Source organism: Cebus imitator, unplaced genomic scaffold (assembly GCF_001604975.1).
Source record: "Cebus imitator isolate Cc_AM_T3 unplaced genomic scaffold, Cebus_imitator-1.0 Scaffold297, whole genome shotgun sequence".
NCBI classification, from domain to species: Eukaryota; Metazoa; Chordata; class Mammalia; order Primates; family Cebidae; genus Cebus; species Cebus imitator.
This window is the reverse complement of record NW_016107612.1, coordinates 1,116,728-1,137,529: the sequence shown is the minus strand read 5'-3', so window position 1 is coordinate 1,137,529 and position 20,802 is coordinate 1,116,728. Positions and strand designations below refer to the sequence as shown.

The following is a 20,802-nucleotide window of genomic DNA, read 5'->3' as shown; positions in this document are numbered from 1 at the left end:
CGCAGCACAAGGAAGGCAAAGGCCAGCACATGCCTGGTGCCTCTCTGGCCTGGGCCTGCCTGCCAGCCACCAGAGAATTGGGGTAAAGGTAGAACCAGACATGGGCACAGGAGGGCACAGGCATGGCAGGTTGGCCTGGGCAGATAAGGGAAGAGTGGACGCTGAGAACACATGGTTCTTATACAGCCTGGGGGCTTAGGGGGATCCCTAGGAAGGCCCAGGGGACTGATACAGGAGGGTACTCCTGCATGGAGATGGACAGGGTCATGAAGATTGATGAGGCCATGTGGGTGGGTAGTCGCAGGCATGAGAGGGGGAGGGGCTGTGATGGTGGGAGGGGCCTGAAGGTAGGTGAGGCCATATGGTGGGAGCGTGGGAGGGGCACAAGGTAGGAGGGGTGGGAAGGGCCATGCAGATGGGAGGAGCCACAGCCATGAGGGTGGGATGGGCTGTGATGGTAGGAGGGGCCTTGAGAGTACATAGGGCCACACAGTAGAAGGGGCCATGTGGATGGGAGGAACCACAGCCATGGTGGTGGGAGGGACTGTGGGTGGAGCCATGTGGTAGAAGGGGGTGTGGATATAGGAGGGGCCACAGCCAAGAGAATGGGATGGCTTATGATAGTGGGAAGGGCCTTGAGAGTGGGTGGGGCCACACAGTGGAAGGGGCCATAGGGATAGGAGGAACCACAGCCATGGGAAGAGTTGGGCCGTGTCTGGAGCTCTCCTTCCTAAGCAGGCTTCCAAGGCCTTCAGTCTTAACTTCCCCCCACTTCTGTCCTCCAGAGGAAGGAGCCAAACCCTGGCTCCCCACTTTGTATTCCTACATCCCCCACTCTTGCACTTCTTCCTGCCCAGCCCCTCTCCCTCCATGTGAGTCCATCTTTCCCTCCCTCCACTGCTTTCCCTTTCCCTCACGGGGCTACACTCACGTCCTGCTGCGAGGCATGTGGGGAGAAGACCTTGTCCAGCTCAAAGGACACAGGCTTGCCCTTGTGCAGCAGGTGGATAATGGAATCATCGTCGGCATCGAAAGTCACAGCATTGGTGGCCTCAGGCCCTTCCCCATCCTCTTTGGTGACTGGCCGGACACGAGCAATCACTCGGATGTTCCCTGCGTTGGTTGGGGATAGATGGAGAGATGGGCCCAGGCCGTGTCAAGACCAGACTCCACTCTGGTCCACTGGTCTGTCCCAGGCAGACTCATTAGCCTAGGAGTCCCCCAACTTTTAAGCATAGTCCCCTAGAGGAAGGAAGCTCACAAAGCTGTTATCAGTCACTCACACTATAGTATGAATTCACTTAGTACATTTTCTTCCTGAACATACCAGGTGCCAGGGGTGGCACTCTGCCTTGGGGATGGGGTGGAAAAGTCAGTTGTGGGGCTCAGGCACTGCGCCCAGTCAGGGTGAGACACCAGAACAGACACTCTCTTTTTCTCCCTGGTCTTCAGTTTCTTCCTCTAGACAATGAGGGGCTTGGGCCCCAAAGAGCAAAGAGCCTTGTCCTGAATGGCAGGACAGGGCTTGGGAATCAGATGGGCATAGAGGCCTAGGCAGCAGGTGATGACTGGCAGAGTATCTGAGGGCCCAGATAATGGGGCAGCCACAGGGGTATCTGGTGGCCCGAGCTAGTCATGCCACCATCTACTTCCAGCCTTCACTGGGATCCCTGTGCTCCTGGAATGAAGAGGAAACGCCCCCCACCAGCAGCATGATCCACCTGCCCTCCCACTTCGCCTATCCATTCCAGCTCTCACAGTCCAGGTCTCAGTCTAACTTTGCCTTCTCTGGGAAGCCTCTCAACATACGTGACTGTCGCATACCCAGGAGCCTGTCTCAGCCCTGGAAGCGGGCAGGGTTGGGGTTCCTGACAATTAATCATCATTGTCCATTCTCACACTAAAGTGAGCATGGGGAAGCAGTCTGTGGGGCTGTGACCGTCGCCTTGACTGTAGCCTCGGGCTGGAACGGCCCCTGGCTCAGAGCAGGTGCGCTAGAGCTCCACGCAGCGAATGGTGGAGTCTCAAGCTTCACCAGGCCCCAGGTCAGAACAAGTAGCATTCTAGCCGTCCCTAACCCAGGGCTGCAATACCACACCCCTTGGCCACCCAGGGCCTGGGGAGTCACCTGCTCGGACATTGGGGCTGGGGCTTCTGAGCTGGACAGACCCAAGTTCAAATCCAAGGCAGAACATTTACTAGCCATGTGGCTTTGAGCAAGTTCCCTGCCTTCTCTGTGCCCCCATTTCCTTATCTACAGAGATAGGATCAGAATAGTGCCTAAGTGGTGGGGTGGGCTCCAAGCATGACTGCCAAGCCAGGTCAAGGACCCCGAGGCCGGCACCCACCCCCAGCCCTCCCCCGTCACCTTTCAGCCGCACGAGCTCATTGTGGCATTTCTTGCGCAGCTGCAGCTCGCGCCGGTACTTGCGCAGCAGCTCCTGGTTGTTGCTGTTGACCTCCTCGATGGCCTGGCCTATCTGGTGGGGGAATGGAGGTGCACACCGCCATCAGGGGGCTGGCTCCAGAAGCCTTGCTGGCTCAACTGCCCACCTGTGAGGAGGGCTCACCGCCTCCCACCCCTGGCTGAGAACCTGACACCCACTGTCACATATCAGATGGTCCCAATCACCCCTCTGGGTAGGTACTGCTTCCATCCCCATTTTACAGATGAAGAAACTGAGCCCCAGAGAGGCTAAGCTGACAGCTCGAGGCTGCTGTAGCGCTTGATTATGTGATTCAGCCGGATTCAAATTCCAGCTCTGCCCCTGAGTAGCTGGGGACCTGAGACCACTGGCTCAATGTCTTTAAGCCTCAGTTTTCTCATGGGGAAGACAGGGATAATACTATCTAACTCATAAATCTGTAAAGATCTCCCAGTTACATTTCACAGGGGAAAAAAGATGCAAAATCACACATACAGTGTCACATTATGCAAATCACACATCCCCTTTCTGGGGTAGAAGGGAAGTGTATACAGTCATCCTTGGTAACTGTGGAGGACTGGTTCCATGACCACCCCCACCCCAGGATATCAGAATCCGCAGATGCTCAAGCCCCTGATATAAAATGATACCGTGTTTGCCTGTAACCTACACACATCCTCCCTTATACTTTTTTTTTGAGACAGAGTCTTGCTCTGTTGCCCAGGCTGGAGTGTAATCACAGGTCCATGGACATGGTGGAAACTCACTGTGAGTGGCATGATCTTGGATCACGCAATCCTCCTACCTTAGCCTCCTGAGTGGCTGGGACTATTGGTGCAAGCCACCGCACTCAGCTAGTTTTTAAATATTTTTTGTAGAGATGGGGGTCTCACTATGTTGCCCTGGCTGGTCTTGAACTCCTGGGCTCAAGTGTTCCTCCTGCCTCAGCCTCCCAAAATGTTGAGATTACAAGCATGAGCCACTGTACCCAGCCCCTCCCATGTATTTTAAATCATCTCCAGGTTACTTACAATACCTAATACAATGAATATGCTGTGTAGGGGCTGGGTGTTGTGGAGTTCAAGACCAGCCTGGGAAACATAATGAACCATGTCTCTAATAAATATTCTTTTAAAAAATATGTACGTAGCTGGGCGCAGTGGCTTACACTGTAATCCCAGCACTTTGGGAGGCCAATGCAGGCAGATCACGAGGTCAAGAGATCGAGACCATCCTGGCCAACATGGTGAAACCCCGTCTCTACTAAAAGTACAAAAAATTAGCCGGGCGTGGTGGTGTGCACCTGTAGTCCCAGCTACTAGGGAGGCTGAGGCAGGAGAATTGCTTGAAACCAGAAAACGGAAGTTAGAGTGAGCTGGGATCGTGCCACTGTACTCCAGCCTGGTGATAGAGTAAGACTCTGTCTCAAAAAAAAAAAATGTATGTAATATATTTTTTGTTTGTTTTTGAGATAAGAGTCTCGCTCTCTCACTCAGGCTGGAGGGCAATGACATAATCTTGGCTCACTGCAACATCTGCCTCCTGGGTTTAAGTGATTCTCCTGCCTCAGCCTCCCGAGTTGCTGGGATTACAGGCACCTGCCACCATGCCTAGCTAATTTTTATATTTTCAGTACAGACAGAGTTTTGCCATGTTGGGCAGGCTGGTCTCAAACTCCTGACCTTGTGATCTGTTCGCCTCAGCCTCCCAAAGTGCTGGGATTACAGGTGTGAGCCACCTTGCCTCACCTGTATGTTTGAAATATGAAGTTAACTGTAACATGTTTGGTTTAAAGAGTCATAGTAAAGGCCGGGCACAGTGGCTCACCCTTGTAATCCCAGCACTTTGGGAGGCCGAGGCGGGTGGATCACGAAGTCAGGAGTTTGAGAGCAGGCTAGCCAATGTGGCGAAACCCCGTCTCTACTAAAAATACAAAAAAATTAGCTGGGCATGGTGGTGCGCGCCTATAGTCCCAGCTGCTTGGGAGACTGAGGAAGGACAATCGCTTGAACCCGGGAGGCGGAGGTTGCAGTGAGCCGAGATCGTGCCTCTGCACTCCAGCCTGGGTGACAGAGCAAGACTCCGTCTCCAAAAAAAAAGAATCATAGACAAATACCTGAATACTTGCCCTGAGCAGTCTACTCTCAAACAGGGCCTCTAAGGGTAGCAGTAAGTGTCATGGTGGGTGAGGCGAGGCTGCTGTCTGAGGGGCTTTGTCTGTGCTTCGGAGGGAAGCCCTGGGTGGATGTCGTGCCTCTCCCAGTGCACCCCTCAGCCCTCACCCTCCCACCCGCTGCCCCCTTACTCACCTCGGCCTTGACGCTCCTGAGTGCCTCCTGCAGCAGCAGCGGGAAGCCGCGCACCTGCCGCTTGAGCCCGTTGTAGTCATTGGTGAGGGTCCGCAGAGCCGGCTGCAGTGTCAGCAGGTTGGTCCGAACGCCTGTGGGGACACTCAGGGTGTGAGGCTGGAGGGGATGAGGGGCTGTGGCGTGGGGCAGACAGGGCCCAGCCGGCTAGCTCACCTGCCAGATTCTCATGCACAGCCTTCATCTCCACCTGGGCTCTGGCGAAGGCCTCCTCGATGGCCCGGTTCTTGTCCTCCTCCAGGGACTGCATCTCCTCCAGCATCTGCCCATGCGCCCGTTCCAGCTCCGACTCGTACATGGCAATCTGGCAGCCACACCAGGAAAAGGATCAGTAACTCAGGGTGCGGGAGGGAGGCAGGGGCCATACCGAGAAAGAAGCCCCACTGCTCACTTCCCATGCATGTGAACACATGTGTGCACACACACAGCAGAGGAGTGGGCTGGCCTTCTCTCCCTCCCCCATAGGGCTGTGAGCTCTGTGCACTCGCCCCGGCACCAACCCAGTGCTGACCACACGGCAGGTGCCCAAGCCACGCGCCCTCAGGAAGGTAGGAGAGGACCTCTGTGATGACAGCGACGGGTGCCACTGTCGAGCTTACAGAGCACAGCCTGTGTGCTGAGCCCTTGGCAAAAACCTTCTTGGGATCACGTTCCTGAGTCCCCACTGCACAGTGGGCTCTGGGACCAGATAGTGTTGTAAGAGATGAGGAAATGGTCTCTGAACAAAACTCACCCCGGATCCCATGGCCATGAGGGAGAGGAGGGACTGGACCCCACGTCTGCGGGTTGCCGAATGTTTAACCAATGCATTGGCTCAGGGCCTGCCTGGCTTCCTGGCCGGGTGTGATTCCCACGCGGCCTGCCTACCTGTGCCCGGAGCCGCGCGGTCAGCTGGTGCGAGCTCTGCAGCTGCTGCTCCATCTCCTTCAGCACCTGCCTCTGCATGGCCACCTGCTCCTGCAGGTGCTGGTTCCGGGCCTGGGACTCACTGAGGGCCTGCTTGGTCTTGGGCGACTCCACCTCCACTGTCTTGATGACATACTGTGGGGCAAGGGAGGAATGGTGCATGGAGCTCAGCGGGCACCACACCTCACTCCAGACCCTGAGACACAGCTGGCCAGGGGAAGGAACCCTCAGGAACATCCCACTCAGAAATGCGGGAAAACCTAGAGGAACCTTGAGGTCCTGGCTTTCCAGAAAGCTGCAGGGTCTCCTGGAACCTTCTCATCTTAACAAGAGGCTACTGTGAGCCTGGCTGGCCCCATCCTGGGACAAACCAGAAAGGCAAAGGTGAGGGCAGAATCCAGGGGCTGTGCTGCATCTGTGCCTGGCACCTCAGCTGCTGGACGCCTACTCAGTGCCTGGCCCTGGATAGCAAAAAGGAGATGGGGCAGGACCAAGCACAGAACAGGAATGATCCTCCACCTGCTCGCACCTACCTATTCACCAGGACAAGCCCCTCTTATGGGCTGGCCACCCAGGGGCCTTGGGTGGAGGCACAGATCAGGTGGGCCAGGGCTCACCTTGACAGGTGGGGACTGGGCCCGCAGGCTGGCGATGGTCTCGTGGCTGTCACGCAGGCGCCGGCTGAGCCGCTCCTCCTCCTGCGCCTTCTCAGCCAGGCAGTCCTTGAGCCGCAGCTCCACCTCGGCCAGCCGGTCGGTCTTCTGCTGCACCTCCAGGTTCAGCTCTGACAGCATGCCTTTGCTTTCCGCCATCTCCAGCTGCAGCTGGGACAGCTTGTCACGGAGCTGGGCACTCTCCTGCAGCCATTGGGAGGCACTGGGTGAGCGCGAGGGACAGGCTCACGGTGAGGAGCCGGGTGGCCCTCCAGGACCAGCATGGGGGCCTCGGCCATTCTGCTCACCTGGCTGTGCTCACAGCCCGGGCAGGGGCCCAGTGGCTTTGCACGAAGCTCCTGCAGCTCGGCCTCGCAGCGCCGCATCTCCTGCCTCAGTCGCTCATTCTCCACCATCAGCAGGTCCCGGTGCTTCTCCAAGTCGGTACCCCCCTGCAGAGAGCCAGGGCCCAGGGGGCGCATGTGGCAAGGGCAGAGGGTGGGGAAAGAAGAGGGGCCAGTGGAGATGGCACAAAGGCAGGAGAGAGAGGACAGGTGTGGAGAAAGGCAGAGGGAAGGAGAGAAAGAAAACGGCAAGGGACGGAGAGGAGGGAGTGAGCTCGAGAGAGAAACCAAGGAAAAGACAGTGGAGGGCCGAGTCCAGAGGGTGGCAACCTGGGGCCTGCTCTCCCTGCTGCCCCCATCCTATTCTGAGTGAGAAAGTCACAAGGAGAGGCATATTTATACCAGGGTTCACACTCCTGCTTCACGTCAGCAACGGAGAAGGAAGCTCCCACCCCTTGGAGCCTCGAGGCCTCTGAGGGCCCTAGGAGGTGGGGCTAAGCGCTCCTGGTGTGTTTCTGAGCCAGGGTGGGAAGTGCAGGCTCCGGAGAGAGAGGGTCGCACCCCCGCCCCCAGCAGGGCCCATCTACACTGGGCCGGGCCAGCCCCTGCGCTGCCCAGGACAGCCCTGTGGCCTCACCAGCTCGGATCGCAGTCGGCTCACTTCCTGGGCCTGGCTAATGAGCTTCTCCTTCAGGTGTTCCACCTGTGGGCACAAAGTCGGGAGCGAGGTGAGCCTCGGTCCTCAGCTGCAGCCCACACCCAGGCCTCCTGCCCAGCAGCAGGGATGACTGACGTGGCTGTGGCTTCTTCAAAGGCTGTGGGCTTAGGTCCCACTGTGTTCAAGCATCCCATCACACCTGGGACCTCAGGTGACAGAAACCTGGGCTGGTGCTGACAGCCTCCAGCACCCTCTCCCTCCACAGGACAAAGCCAGCCCCGGCTCTCCGGGAAAGCCCAGAGAGCAAGTGCAACCAAGGCCGCCCCGACGCCACCCGGGCCCACCGAGCAGCAGCCCACCCTCGGGACGCCTCCCGACAGAGCCTCTCCCGAAACCTGTACCTGCCTGTGTATATGTAACTTTATGTTTTCTCTCCTTAAAGGGGCCCCAGATTGTACATACTCCAGGCCCTCCCAGCCCTGGACCCACCCTGGCCCAGCCCCCAGAATTTTCCACTTGGGGTGGTCTCTGGCAAGTTGGCCTGTAGAGATGGGGCTGCCAGTGCCCAGGGCACACTTGGATCCTGTATCTATCCTGCTCCCACTACCGTGCAGGAGAGCTGTGGCGGCCACAGCTGTTAAAGGGAGAAGGGGGTGAGTGCCCCATGAGGAAGCCATGGCTACCTGGCTTATCTGGACCCCAGAGGAGGGGACACTGTCATGGTCCTATGAGGGCAGATCTCAGGGGGCAGCCCTTTCCTGGAGCTGTCCTCCAGCTGGCCATCCCCTCCAAGGCCCCCGACCCTGGTTTCACATCAGCCCACCCCCAGGAACCTCTCCTCGGGAAACAATCTGCAGACACCGACTTTGGCTCCAGCTTCCATAAGGGCCTGTTTAGACTTTTCTTGCAGAACGTCTCATGGTGAGCACCCCTCGCTCGGGAAACGTGCGCTAAGAGCCAGATTACTATGTGGTGGTTTAGGAGGTTAACGCAGCTGGGTTCTCATTACTAAATACAGGCGACAACGTCCACTGACTACAGGGGACAGCCAGGTAAGGCAGGTAAGGGGCTGTGCAAGGCTGGGCCCCCAAGAATCCCTTAAGAAGGCAGCCACCATGTGCTCCCCTCGGACCACGGGAGGTGGGAGCACACACCCAGCATTGCCAAACTTCTCATCTTTTAAGAGATGCCTAGGCCGGCCTGGGCAACATCGCGAGACCCCATCTCTCAAAAAAGTTTCAAAACTCAGCCAAGTGTGCCAGTGCCCGCCTATAATCCCAGGTGTAATCTAGAGGCTTGGGTGGGAGGATCACCTGAGCCCAGGAATATGAAGCTGCAGTAAGCTATGACAGCACCACTGCACTCCAGGGTGAGAGCGAGACTGTCACATACACACACACAAAAAGAGGCTTAGGGTCTGCTCCCTTAGCACAGCCAGCAGCAAGCCTCAGCCACAGTGAAGACAGGCCAGATATTTGGATTTTGGGGGTGTGTGTGTGTAAAATCTCCCTACTTTACATGGTTGAGATGTCATCAAACAAGTCTGTGTCATCAAACAAGGTAGCATTTGGCCTCGGAGGTCCGTGTCTCCCAGGGCTAGGGAGAGCAGCTGACCCACAGCATCCAGGCCAGCTCTGAGGTCAGGGAGGAAGTGAGCCAAGGGATCCACCCCCATCTTTGAGGAAAAGTCCGGAGAGCTGGCATTGCCTGCTCGCGGCGAGGCAGGGGGATTCCAAGACGCAACACCCAGCTGAAAGGCTGGGGGCCCAGCCAGGCCTCCTGGGGGACAAGCAGGTGACTCAAGGGCCAGGCCCCAGTAGGTCAGCTCTGCCACCACCTGCACAAGCACATTCCTTCCTAGCAACACGCTGGGCCACAGGTCAGGCAGAGAGGCAGAGCCTATGCCACTTCCCTGCCTGCTCAGTGCCCAATGACAGGACCGCTCAAGTCCTTCGGCCCCAGGTGCCAGCAGGGACAGTTTGCATGAGGCAGCCTTTCTGCTTTAGTCCTCAAATTGAGAATACCCTGAATACCCGGCATTAGAGGAGTGGGCAGGTGAATTACAATGTGAATATACGTTACATAGACTGTTAGGTCCTCACTCATTGCATTCATGTTTATCAGGAGTTTTAAGGGCTCATCAACATATTAAGTCAAAGAAAAACCTGAAAAGCAATTGAGTGTACAGTACTAAAAGTGGGGGTCTCTGGACTGTGGAATTATAGTTGACAAAATCTTCATATTTTTCAGTAATTTTTTTTTTGAGACAGGGTCTCGCTCTGTCACCCAGGCCGGAATGCAGTGGCATGATCTAGGCTCACTGCAGCCTAGACCTCCTGGACTCAAGCCGTCCTCCCACTTCCGCCTCCCGAGTGGCTGGGACTACAGGCATATGCTACCATGCCCAGATAATTTCTTTTTAAATGTATAAACCGGGTCTTGCCATATTACCCAGGCTGGCCTTGAATTCCTGGCCTCAAGCAATCTTCCCTACCTCAGCCTCCCAAAGTGCGAGGATTACAGGTGTGAGCCACTGTGCCCAGTCAGTAATTGTTACGTCTCGAAGAGTATGTATTCCTACTCTCCCTGCCCTGACATAAGTGAGTCAACTTCCTTTTCAAAAGGTTGGCGTCTCCTCCCACCCTGCTCCCCTCCCCAGATGGGCTGTTGCCTCAGCAGGGGGCTGGGTGAGCTGACCTTGATCATCTCCACTGCCGCCACTGCCAGGCACTCAGACCCTGATGCAGGGACAGGGGGGTGTGCCAGTGTTTGCTGGGGGTGGGAGGAGGGATACTAACAGGCCACCTGCCTGCAGCCCAGGGTCCTGTTCTGTTCTTGCATCACAATGGGAACCTGGGGGCTCCTGAGCTCTGTCTGGAATCTCAGAGGGGCACCTAGAAGGAGGTGACTGCAGCGGGGGCAGGCTCGGGAGCATGGGGGATGGTGAGGGGGTTGAGGAAGGGCCTGTAGAAAGCCCCTCTGTTCAGAGATGTCCGACAGTAGGTCATCTCAGGCCTGTCGTGGGCAGCGGAGCAGGGGAACGTGGCTGAGACAGCGGACTGGCACCACGAGCACGCTGGCCAAGGCACCAGAGGTCTGCTCTGTGGCAGGTGGCTGGCCAGCTCTACTGGGGGCTGGGGGTCAAGTTTGTGGGGAGATGCCCGCTTTCTCCTGCACTGAAGGCAGGCAATCTCTCAGAGCTGGGGAAACCGGGCAAGAAGTCAGAGAGAAACGGAGGCACCTGAGGAAAAGGGAAGGGAGATGGCCCGGTAGGAGTGAGAGCCAAGAGCGGGCAGGGCCAGAGGGTAGAGCCTTCCGCGGGGGAGACCAAGGGCCCTTCACACACTCACCTCGGTTCCCAGCCAGTGAGGGCCGTCTGTGTCTCTACGCCCAACCGAGGAGGGTCCCGAGTGCCAGCCTGGGGCCAGCACACAGCAGGGGCCTGATACATACTTGAAGTAGCCCCAAAGGGGCAGGAGCCACATGCCTGAGCCCAAGAGATAGGACAGAGGAGAAAGCAGGCTCCCCACCAGGGCGCTGAGACGGTCCCAGGGCAGCGTGGACGTCAATCCAGGGCTGAGGACGGACCAGGCTGGGACTGTGGGACACCTTTCCCAGGCCCAAGCTCCTCATCAGCCAGAGCAACTGAGTCACGGGCCTGGTGCAGGGGGCCTCACGGGAAAAGGGAGCTAGGCCTGTCTGCTGACTTGACAACACCTGCATTTACACATGGCAGGCTCAGCTGAGGGTGGGGCCAGCCAGCCCAGGTCTGTGTTTTCTCAGCTGTCTGCTCCCAAGGCGGCCTCTCAGCATCGCAGAAAGAAAACTGCTGGTTACCTCCTTACCTCCCACCAAGCCCAGCCAACGATCATCAGCTGTCAGCTGAGGAAAAGAGGGCTCTCCCAGGCCAAAGTTGTTGAGCTGGGAAGGCCAGAGGGCCTGGGATCCAGATGACCTCAAGGGAACTCAGTGCAGAGGCCAGCAGGTGGACGCCCTGTGGAACCCGCAGAAGGCCTGATCCTGGCTCTGTGACCACCCGCCAGGCCTGTGTGTCCCCTGTCCATGCCACCCTGCCTCTGTTGCCAAGTCTTCACCTCTGGGTCCTTCTGCCACTCATGGGCAGTAACAGCAGCTGACAATTCAAATTCTCAAGCCAGGCTGTCCAGGTTCTAATCCAGACATTCCCTTACCTGCTGGGTAACCTTGGACATGCCTCTTAAGTTATCTCTGTCTGTTGCTTTCCTTATTTGTATAATGATGCTACCTCATCAAGGCTGTCTCCGGGATTAAATGAGACGATATATGCGAATGAAAGATCTGTGAAGGCCGGGATTTTTGTCTGTTGTGTTCAGCACTGTACTCCCAGTGCCTGGTACGCGGTAGGTGTTCAGTATGTACATGTAGGAAGAATGCTGAATGCATGAGGGGCCAGCCAGAGCGGGGCTTGTGGATGAGGTTGGCAAGCAGAGGCAGAAGGGGCAGTAGGCTGGAGTGTGCTAAAGGATGCTCACCTCCACCAAAGGCAGGAGCTGCCACTCACCCTCAAGCAGCAAGTGCCATGTGGGAATGTCAGCACAGAGGTGCTGCCACATCTTTCAATATTTTGTGACAAAAAGGAAGTCCAGAGCTTTATGTGAATTTAAGATTTAAATGTTGGAATTAATTTGATTTTAAAAGCAAGGCAATTGGAACTAACAAATTCAAAGTTGAAGGATATAAAATCAACACCAAAAAAAAAATCAGCTGCATTTCTACAACTAACAATAAACAACCCAAAAAGGGAATTAAGAAAATAATTCCGTTTACAATAGCAGCAAAAAGAATAAGGTACTGGGGAATAAACAAAGGTTAAATATTGTATGCTAGAAACTACAAAATATTGCTGAAAGAAATGAAAGATGACACCAGTAAATGGAAAGACAGTCCATGTTCATGGATTAGCAGACTTAACATTAAGGTGTCAATACTACCCAAAGTGATCTACAGATTCAGTGCGATGCCTAACAAAATCCCAATGGCATTTGCAGGAGAAATGGAAAGATCCATGTCAAGGGACACCATATAGCCAGAATAGCCTTGAAGGACTGAAGGTCTCACACTTCCTGATTTCAAAATTCACTGAAAAGCTACAGCAATCAGCTGGCTTCCTGCAATTGCAGGAAGCTCACACCTGCAATCCCAGCACTTTGGGAAGCCAAGGCAGGCAGATCACCTAACGTCAGGAATTCAAGACCAGCCTGACCAACATGGTAAAACCCAATCTCTACTAAAAATACGAAAATTAACCAGGTCTGGTGGCAGGTGCCTGTAATCCCAGCTACTCAGGAGACTGAGGCAGGAGAATCACTTGAACCCAAGAGGTGGAGGTTTCATTGTGCTGAGATTGCGCCACTGCACTCCAGCCTGGGTGGCAGGGTGAGATTCCATCTCGAAAAAAGAAAAAAAAAAAGCTACAGCAATCAAAGTGTGGTATTGCATTAAAACAGACATAAAGACCAATGGAATGGAATACAATGGAACACAGAGTCCAGAAATAAACCCTCACATGGCCAAATGATTTTTGACAAGGTTGCCAGGACCATTTAATGGGGCAAAGGATAATCTTTTCAAGAAATGTTGCTGAGAAAACTGGATATCCACAGGCAAAAGAATGGAGTTGGATCCTTACCTTATGCCATATACAAAAATTAACTCAAAATAGATCAAAGAGGGCTAGGCGTGGTGTAATCCCAACACTTTGGGAGGCCAACGCAGGAGGACTGCTTGAGCCCAGGAGTTCAAGACCCCAAGGCAACATAGGGAGACCCTGTCTCTACCACAAGTAAACGAAATTAGCTGGGCATGGTGGCACACGCCTGTGGTCCCAGCTACTAGGGAGGCTGAGTTTGGAGGATCACTTGAGCCACAGTGAGCCTGGACCATATCACCACACTGCAGCCTGGGCAACAGAGCTAGATCCTGTGTCAAAACAAAAAACCCCAGAGACCTAAATGTGACAGCTGAAACTATAAAACTCTTGGAAGAAAATATAGGAGAAAATGTCATGACATTAAATTTGGCAATGGCTTCCTGGATATAACACCAAAAGAAGAGGCAATAAAAGAAAAAGATAAGTCGGACTTCATCAAAATTAAAAACTTTGTATAACAAAGGACACTATCAACAGAGTAAAAAGGTAACACATGGAAAATACTCGAAAGTTTTTTCACTAATAAGGAGTTATTATCCTGGATATATAAAGAACTACCGCTCAACAGCAAAATATCCAATTAAAGAATGAGCAAAGAACTTGAATAGAAATTTATCCAAAGAAGACACACTAACAGCTAAAACACACATGAAAAGATATACATCACTAGTCATTAGGGAAATGCAAATCAAAACCACAATGTGAAAATAAAAATAAGCAGGAGCAAGTCCCAGCTACTCCAGGAGGCTGAGGCACAAAGATTGCCTGAGGCCAGGCGTTCAGAGGCTGCAGTGAGACACAACCATGAATAGCCACTACACTCTAGCCTGGGCAACGTCGTGAGACCTCATCTCTACAAGTAAAGAAAACAAAAGGGCCGGGCGTGGTGGCTCACACCTATAATCCAAGCACTTTGGAGGCCAGGGTGGGTGGATCATCTGAGGTCGGGAGTTCAAGACCAACCTGACCAACATGGTGAAACCCCATCTTTAAAAAAAAAAAAAAAAAAAGAAAGAAAACAAAAAACAAGGGCTGATGAGGATATGGAGAAATTAAACCCTTGGGCACTGTTGGTAGGAGTGTAAAATGCTGCGGCCACTATGGAAAACAGTATGATGGTTCCTGAAAAAATTAAAAATAGAACTATCATATGATCCAGCAATTCCATTTCTGGGTATACACCCAAAAGAGTTTAAAGGAGGGATGCAAAGAGATATTTGTACACTCAAGTTTATAGCGGCATTATTCACAGCAGCCAAAAGGTGGAAGCAACCCATGGATGGATGAATGGAAAAACAAAACAAACAAAATGGGGCATGGCCATACAAAAAAATATTATTCAGCCCTAAAAAGAAAATTCTTCTCCAGGCNAAAAAAAAAAAAAGAAAAGAAAGAAAAAAGAAAGAAAGAAAGAAAGAAAGAAAGAAAGAAAGAAAGAAAGAAAGAAAAAGAAAATTCTGACCCATGCTACATGGATGAACTTTGAGGACATTATACTAAGGGAAATAACCCAGTCACAGATGGACAAATATTGTATGATTCACTTACACGAGGTCCTAGAGTAGTCAAACCCATGAAGACAGATGAAGCCTGAGGAGTTACTGTTCAATGGGGCCCAAGTTTCAGTAGGGGAAGATGAAAAGAGTTCTGGAGATGGATGGTGTATTAGTCAGTTTTCACACAGCTATAAAGAAATACCTGAGACTGGGTAATTTATAAAGAAAAGAGGTTTCATCCAGCACGGTGGCTCACACCTGTAATCCCAGCACTTTGGGTGGCCGAAGCAGGTGGATCACTTGAGGTCAGACATTTGAGACCAGCCTGACCAACATGGTGAAACCCCTTCTCTACTAAAAATACAAAAGCCGGGCATGTTGGCATACACCTGTAATCCCAGCTACTTGGAGACTGAGGCAGGAGAATCACTCGAACCCAGGAGGAGGAGGTCACAGTGAGTTGAGATCATGGCACTGCACTCCAGCCTGGGAAACAGAGACTACATCTCAAAAAATAAAAATTAAATCAATAAACAAATTAAAGTGGTTTAATTGACTCACAGTTCCACATGGCTAGGGAGGCCTCAGGAAACTTACAATCCTAGCAGAAAGAGACACAAAGCATGTCTTCATGGCAGCAGGAGAGGGAGAGTAAGCATACAAAGGGCAACCTTGCTGGGTAACCTTGGACACGCCTCTTAATTGGCTTCCTTATCTGCGTAATGAGGCTACCTCATCAAGGCTGTCTCGAGGATTAAATGAGACGATATATGCAAATGAAAGGTCTGTGAAGGCCGGGGTTTTTGTCTGCTGCGTTCAGCACTGTACTCCCCAGTGCCTGGAACAGTGCGTGGTACACAGTAGGTGTTCAGTATGTACATGTAGGAAGAATGCTGAATGCATTCTTGCCACTTTTACACCATCAGACCTCATGAGAACTCACTATCACAAGAACTGCATGGAGCTCATTCACCTCTCACCAGGTACCTCCCTTGACATGTGGGGATTACAATTAGAGATGAGATTTCGGTGGGGACAGAGAGCCAAACCATATCAGATGGTGACAGTGGTTGCACAACAATGAGAATGTATTGCTCTTAAAAATGCTTCAGCTCAGCTGGGGGTGTTGGCTCACACCTGTAATCCCAGCACTTTGGGAGACTGAGGCAGGGGGATCACCTGAGGTAGGAGTTCAAGACCAGCCTGGCTAACATGGTAAAACCCCATCTCTACTAAAAATACAAAAATTAGCCAGGTGTGGTGGTACACGCCTGTAGTCTCAGCTACTCAGGAGGCTGAGGTGGGAGAATTCCTTGAACCCAGGAAGCAGAGGTTGCAGTGAGCTGAGATTGTGCCACTGCTCTGCAGCCTGGATGACAGAGCAAGACTCTGTCATAAAAAAAAAAAAAAATGCTTAAGATGGTAAATTTTATGTTACATCTATTTAAAAAAATTTTTTTTTGTTGTTAAAAAAAAGAAGGTGGCCAAACAAGACACATTTGAGGGTAAGATCTAGTTTTTCAGCCTGTGGCCCCTGAAGACAACTTTTTAAGGTTCACTCTTGAGGTGCAGGGGGCAGGTAAGGAGTGTGGTGAGTCGGATGCAGTGGCTCAGGCCTGTAATCCCAGCACTTTAGGAGGCTGAGGCAGGCAGATCTCTTCAGCCCAGGAATTCAAGGTCTGCCTGGGAAACATAGCAAGACTCCATCTGGACAGAAAATAGAAAAGTTGGCTGGGTGTGGTGGGTACCTGTGGTCCCAGTTATTCAGGAGGCTGAGGTGGGAGGATGGCTTGCGCCTGTGAGGCAGGGGCTGCAGTGAGCTGTGATCATGTCCTGCACTCCAGCCCGGGTGACAGAGTGAGACCCTGTCTCAAAATGAAAAAATGGTTTAGTGAGATCTGGGCAGCATGTCACATTATTGGGAACTTCAGAAACCTTGAGGCCATAGCTCTAGGGACATCCACAAGAGGACAGGGGAACTCGAGCCAGCAGGACATGGCCTGGGACTGCTGTTGCCAATGCTGGGGAGGGTCGTCCCAACAGCCACCGCCTCCTGTGGTCACCAGACCAAGACGAGTGGCCTCTGTGGCCTGGGTCAGCTGGTGCTCAAGTATTACGGACCTTTCGCCCACATGCTCTCAGTAATACAAACACCTCCACCTCCTCCCAACGCAGCAATGAGGAGGCCTGAAAAGACCCCTGCAGCCCCACAAGCCCAGATCCCAGCAGTGATCATGGAGCCCCACTGACTGAGTTGGCTCCGGTAGTAGGGCAGGGGGATTTCATAAGATCATTTTTCAACCCCTATTTCCCTGAGGCAGGTACTATTATTAGCCCCATTTTACAGGAAGAAAAAATGAGCTCTTAAGAGGGTAAGACTTGGTTGGCAACTTACTTGAGGTCATCTGACCAGTAAGTGGTGGACCTAGGACTGGAACTCACATCAGACTGACCCTTGCAGAACCCTCACCCTTAACCATGAAGCCACACGGCCTTGTAGGAACGGCAGTGTGAGGAAGCAGTTGGTCAGAAGCCAGTGTGGACAGGGCTGGGAACACGGCACCATGGAAAACAAGACACCATGGAAACCCCTGGCAGGCTTTGCTTAGAAAGGCAACGTTCAGAATTCCAGGAAAGTCAAGTCTGCATCAAACTACAGAGAGGCTGGCAGGAGACCAGGGCAGACCAGGGGTGACAGCCCACAACGCACCACACGTACCAGTTGACCATCCTTTTTTCTGTCCACTCTTACAACAGATCCACCTCCAAACTGCAATGCAACGTGTGAGCCCCGGTTTAGAGAGTGGGAAGTGAAGGCTCAGAGAGGAAGTGACTTCCTACAGCTGCATAGCTGGCGCGTGGCTCAGCCAGAATAGAATCCTGCTCACGGGATTCCAAATCCCAAACTCTCCCAGTAACAACAATGGCAGTGGCCACAGCAACACCAATGACTCACTAGGGATCATCTCATCAGGTCTGTTACTATATCCATTTCACAGGTGAGGAAACTGACCTGCAGAGTGATAATTAACTAGCCCAAGGTCACACAGCTAATAAGTAGTGCCAAAGTCAGGGTTTGAACCCGGATCCAGGCCCATGTGGTTGGCAACGTCTCCACAAGGTCGGGCCCTCCAGAGAGCATCTCAGAGACCTGGAGCTTCAGGTGCGTCCCCTGAGAAATTTCCAGAAAAGAGCTGCACTCAGAAAGTTCAAAGACAGGCCGGGCATGGTGGCTCACACCACTAATCCTGGCACTTTGGGAGGCCGAGGCAGGCAGATCACCCGAGGTCAGGAGTTCAAGACCAGCCTGACCAACATAGTGAAACACCATGCCTACTAGAAATACAAAAGTAGCTGGGTGTGGTGGCACAAGCCTGTAATCACAGCTACTCGAGAGGCTTACGTGTGGGAATCACTTGAACCCAGGAGGCAGAGATTGCAGTGAGCTGAGATAGTGCCATTGCATTCCAGCCTGGGCAACAGGGGTGAAACAAATGAACGAACAAACAAACAAAAGGAAGGAAGAAAGGAAGGAAGGGAGGGAGGGAGGAAAGAAAGGAAAGGAAAGGAAGGAAGAAAGAAAAAGAAAAGAGAAAGAAAGTTAGGTCAAGGACAAACTGAGAACAAAGACCAGGAACCATTCTGAATTCCTAAACAATTTGAGGGAATGGGGTAGGCTCAAGGGTTCTCCTAAGAGAGGCCGGAGAGCTAGGGCTTAAAGAACTAAAAAGGCTGGAATGTTTCACCCTCGGTTTCCCTTCTTAAAAAGTAAGCTGATTCTGGCCGGGGGCAGTGGCTCATGCCTGTAATCCCAGCACTTTGGGAGACTAAGGTGGGTGGATCACAAGATCAGGAGTTCGAAACCAGCCTGGCCAAGATGGTAAAACCCCATCTCTACTAAAAACACACAAAAATTAGCCAGGCGTGGTGAAACACGGCTGTAGTCCAGCAACTCAGGAGGTGAGGCAGAAGAACGGCCTGAACTCAGGAGGTGGAGGTCGCAGTGAGCCGAGATCATGCCACTGCACTCCAGCCTGGGTGACAAAGTGAGACTCTGTCTCAAAAAAAAAAAAAAAAAAAAAAAAAAAATGGTAAAAAAAAAAAAAAAAAAAAAAAAAAAAAGGAAGCTGATTTTGTTAATTAAAGGAAAAAATGCTTTCAAAAACCTCTTTATAGTGACAAAAGGTTAGATATTATGATTTCATGTATATGAAATGTTCAGAAAAGATAAATCCATAAAACCAGAAAGCAGATTAGTTGCCAGGGGCCGCGGGGCAAGGAGCATGGGAGTGACTGTTAATAGGTGATCGGAGGATTGAAGATGTTTGTCAATGACACATGGGGGACAGGTGCGCTGCCATCTTAATATACTTACCACCGACCACTGACTTGTACACCTTCAAGGGGAGACTTTTAAGGCATGTGAATTATATCTCAACAAAGCCCCTTTCCTTCCTTTTCTTTCTTTTTCTTACTTTCTTTCTCTCTTTCTCAACAAAGCCCCTTTTCTTTCCTTCCTTCCTTCTTTCTTTCTTTTTTTTTTTAATATATGTGAGATAGAGTTTCATTCTTGTTGCCCAGGCTGGAGTGTAATGGCGGGATCTCAGCTCACTGCAACCTTCACCTCCCAGGTTCAAGAGATTCTCCTGCCTCAGCCTCCCAAGTAGCTGGGAATACAGGCGCCTGCCACCACGTCCAGCTATTTTTTTGTATTTTTAGTAGAGACGGGGTTTCACTATGGTAGCCAGGCTGGTCTCAATCTCCTGACCTCAGGCGATCCACCTGCCTTGGCCTCCCAAAGTGCTGGGATTACAGGCGTGAGCCACCATGCCTGGCTCACAAAGCCCTTTAAAAAACACTTGTTTGCAAAATGAAGTTTCTAAACAGCCTACCTGGGGAAGGCCAGGGAAGGAAGAGCGGCTGCTTGGCCCCTGCCTGAGGCCAGACACACATCCTGCAGGGTGGGCCCTGGAGCCCCTGCCATCCCCAAGGCTCTTGAGCTACTCCCCTCCTACCACAGTCCCTTTGCACTGGCAGGGGCTCAGCTCAGAGTGTGCTTCCCTCTGCTCTGTCCCAGAGCTCAGCTCAAGATGCCCAGGGACAAACCCTCGAGGCCATGCATGTGCCCATCCACCGAGCCCGTCCCACTTTATGTGGGCATGTGAAGCAAATGTCTGTCTTCCCCCAGGCAGAGCCTCCATGTGTGGGAGCCTGCTGTCCACTGGGGTATCCCCCATGCCCAGCTCAATGCCAGTACAAAAGAGGGGTACATAAATACTCGAGGAAGCAGGCAGGCGTGCAGCAGGCAAGAGAATACAGAGCTGGCCTACAGGAGCCCCACTTAGTGAGGAAGGCAGGCCCAGACAGTCAAGTTGTGGGGTAAGTGTGTAAGAGGTAGACACGGAGCCCCTCCTTGGGAGGGGCGCCCCAAGGAGGCCCACCCAACTCAGCAAGGGGCAGGTGGGCAGGCCAGGCCATTCTTAAGAAAAGGACACACCTTAAGCTGGAAGAAATGCTACATCTCAAAAGCACGCATACTATGCTGCCCCCAGAACTGAGAGAGCAAGTTAACAGCAAACAGCATCGCGTGATATGCAATAAGCAGACGTCGGCATGTCCAGGCCCTCTCTTTGCTAGCTCGTGGGACACAGAAAGAATTTAGCTCTTCCTGAAGGCCAGGCTGTCAACAGAGAGCCCCGGGCCCAGAGCTTAGGGGCCCCACAGTCGGGCCAGGGCACTGGATCAGAAGTGGGAATGATATGGCAGACGGACTTGGGAACTTTGGGGAAGTGGGCAAGGCTCAGACACAGCCATGGAGACAGACGCTGAGGATGAGGGTGAGGAAAGAGGCTGGGAGCCCTCGTGGAGATGCAGAAGGAGAAGAAAGTGACGCAGCCATACACACAGAAGAGGGCAAGGTGGTCAGCCCCACGGGATGTGCAGCTCACGAGCCAAGGGTCTTCAAATGTCCTGCCCAGCCAACGAAGGAGACGACGCTGACCAGCATGAACCCTGGCTCTCCCTGGCTTCCAGAGGTTTGAGAGATCTCTTCCCCAACATGCACTCAAACTAGCATCCACCTTTAATGAGAAATCAAAAGAACCAGAAAAGTCCTGCCAGTCTCCTGCAGGGTGACTGTCTGATGAGTTTCGTCTGCTCAGGCTGCCCAGTGCAGGGCACCAGGGAAGATGGGGTGGACTCGGTAGGAAGCACCCCTGCACCTTCCTGCTTCACTCATGTCTACATTATCTCCTAGGAGGGCAG

At 52.7% G+C, this 20,802-nt stretch overlaps 1 protein-coding gene across 11 annotated transcripts in view; it reads right to left on the bottom strand.

Moving 5' to 3' along the window:
• Positions 1-20,802, bottom strand: part of KIFC3 (kinesin family member C3) — a 108,032-nt gene that overhangs the window by 5,887 nt on the left and 81,343 nt on the right. For all 11 annotated transcript variants that reach the window (XM_017502587.2, XM_037729283.1, XM_037729285.1 and 8 more), the window contains 8 exons: positions 7,333-7,398; positions 6,660-6,803; positions 6,316-6,555; positions 5,660-5,833; positions 4,949-5,096; positions 4,736-4,866; positions 2,369-2,480; positions 932-1,113 (listed from right to left, as the gene is read on the bottom strand). In XM_017502587.2, the coding sequence (XP_017358076.1) occupies positions 932-1,113; positions 2,369-2,480; positions 4,736-4,866; positions 4,949-5,096; positions 5,660-5,833; positions 6,316-6,555; positions 6,660-6,803; positions 7,333-7,398 (1,197 nt within the window). The remainder of the gene's footprint in view (positions 1-931; positions 1,114-2,368; positions 2,481-4,735; positions 4,867-4,948; positions 5,097-5,659; positions 5,834-6,315; positions 6,556-6,659; positions 6,804-7,332; positions 7,399-20,802) is intronic.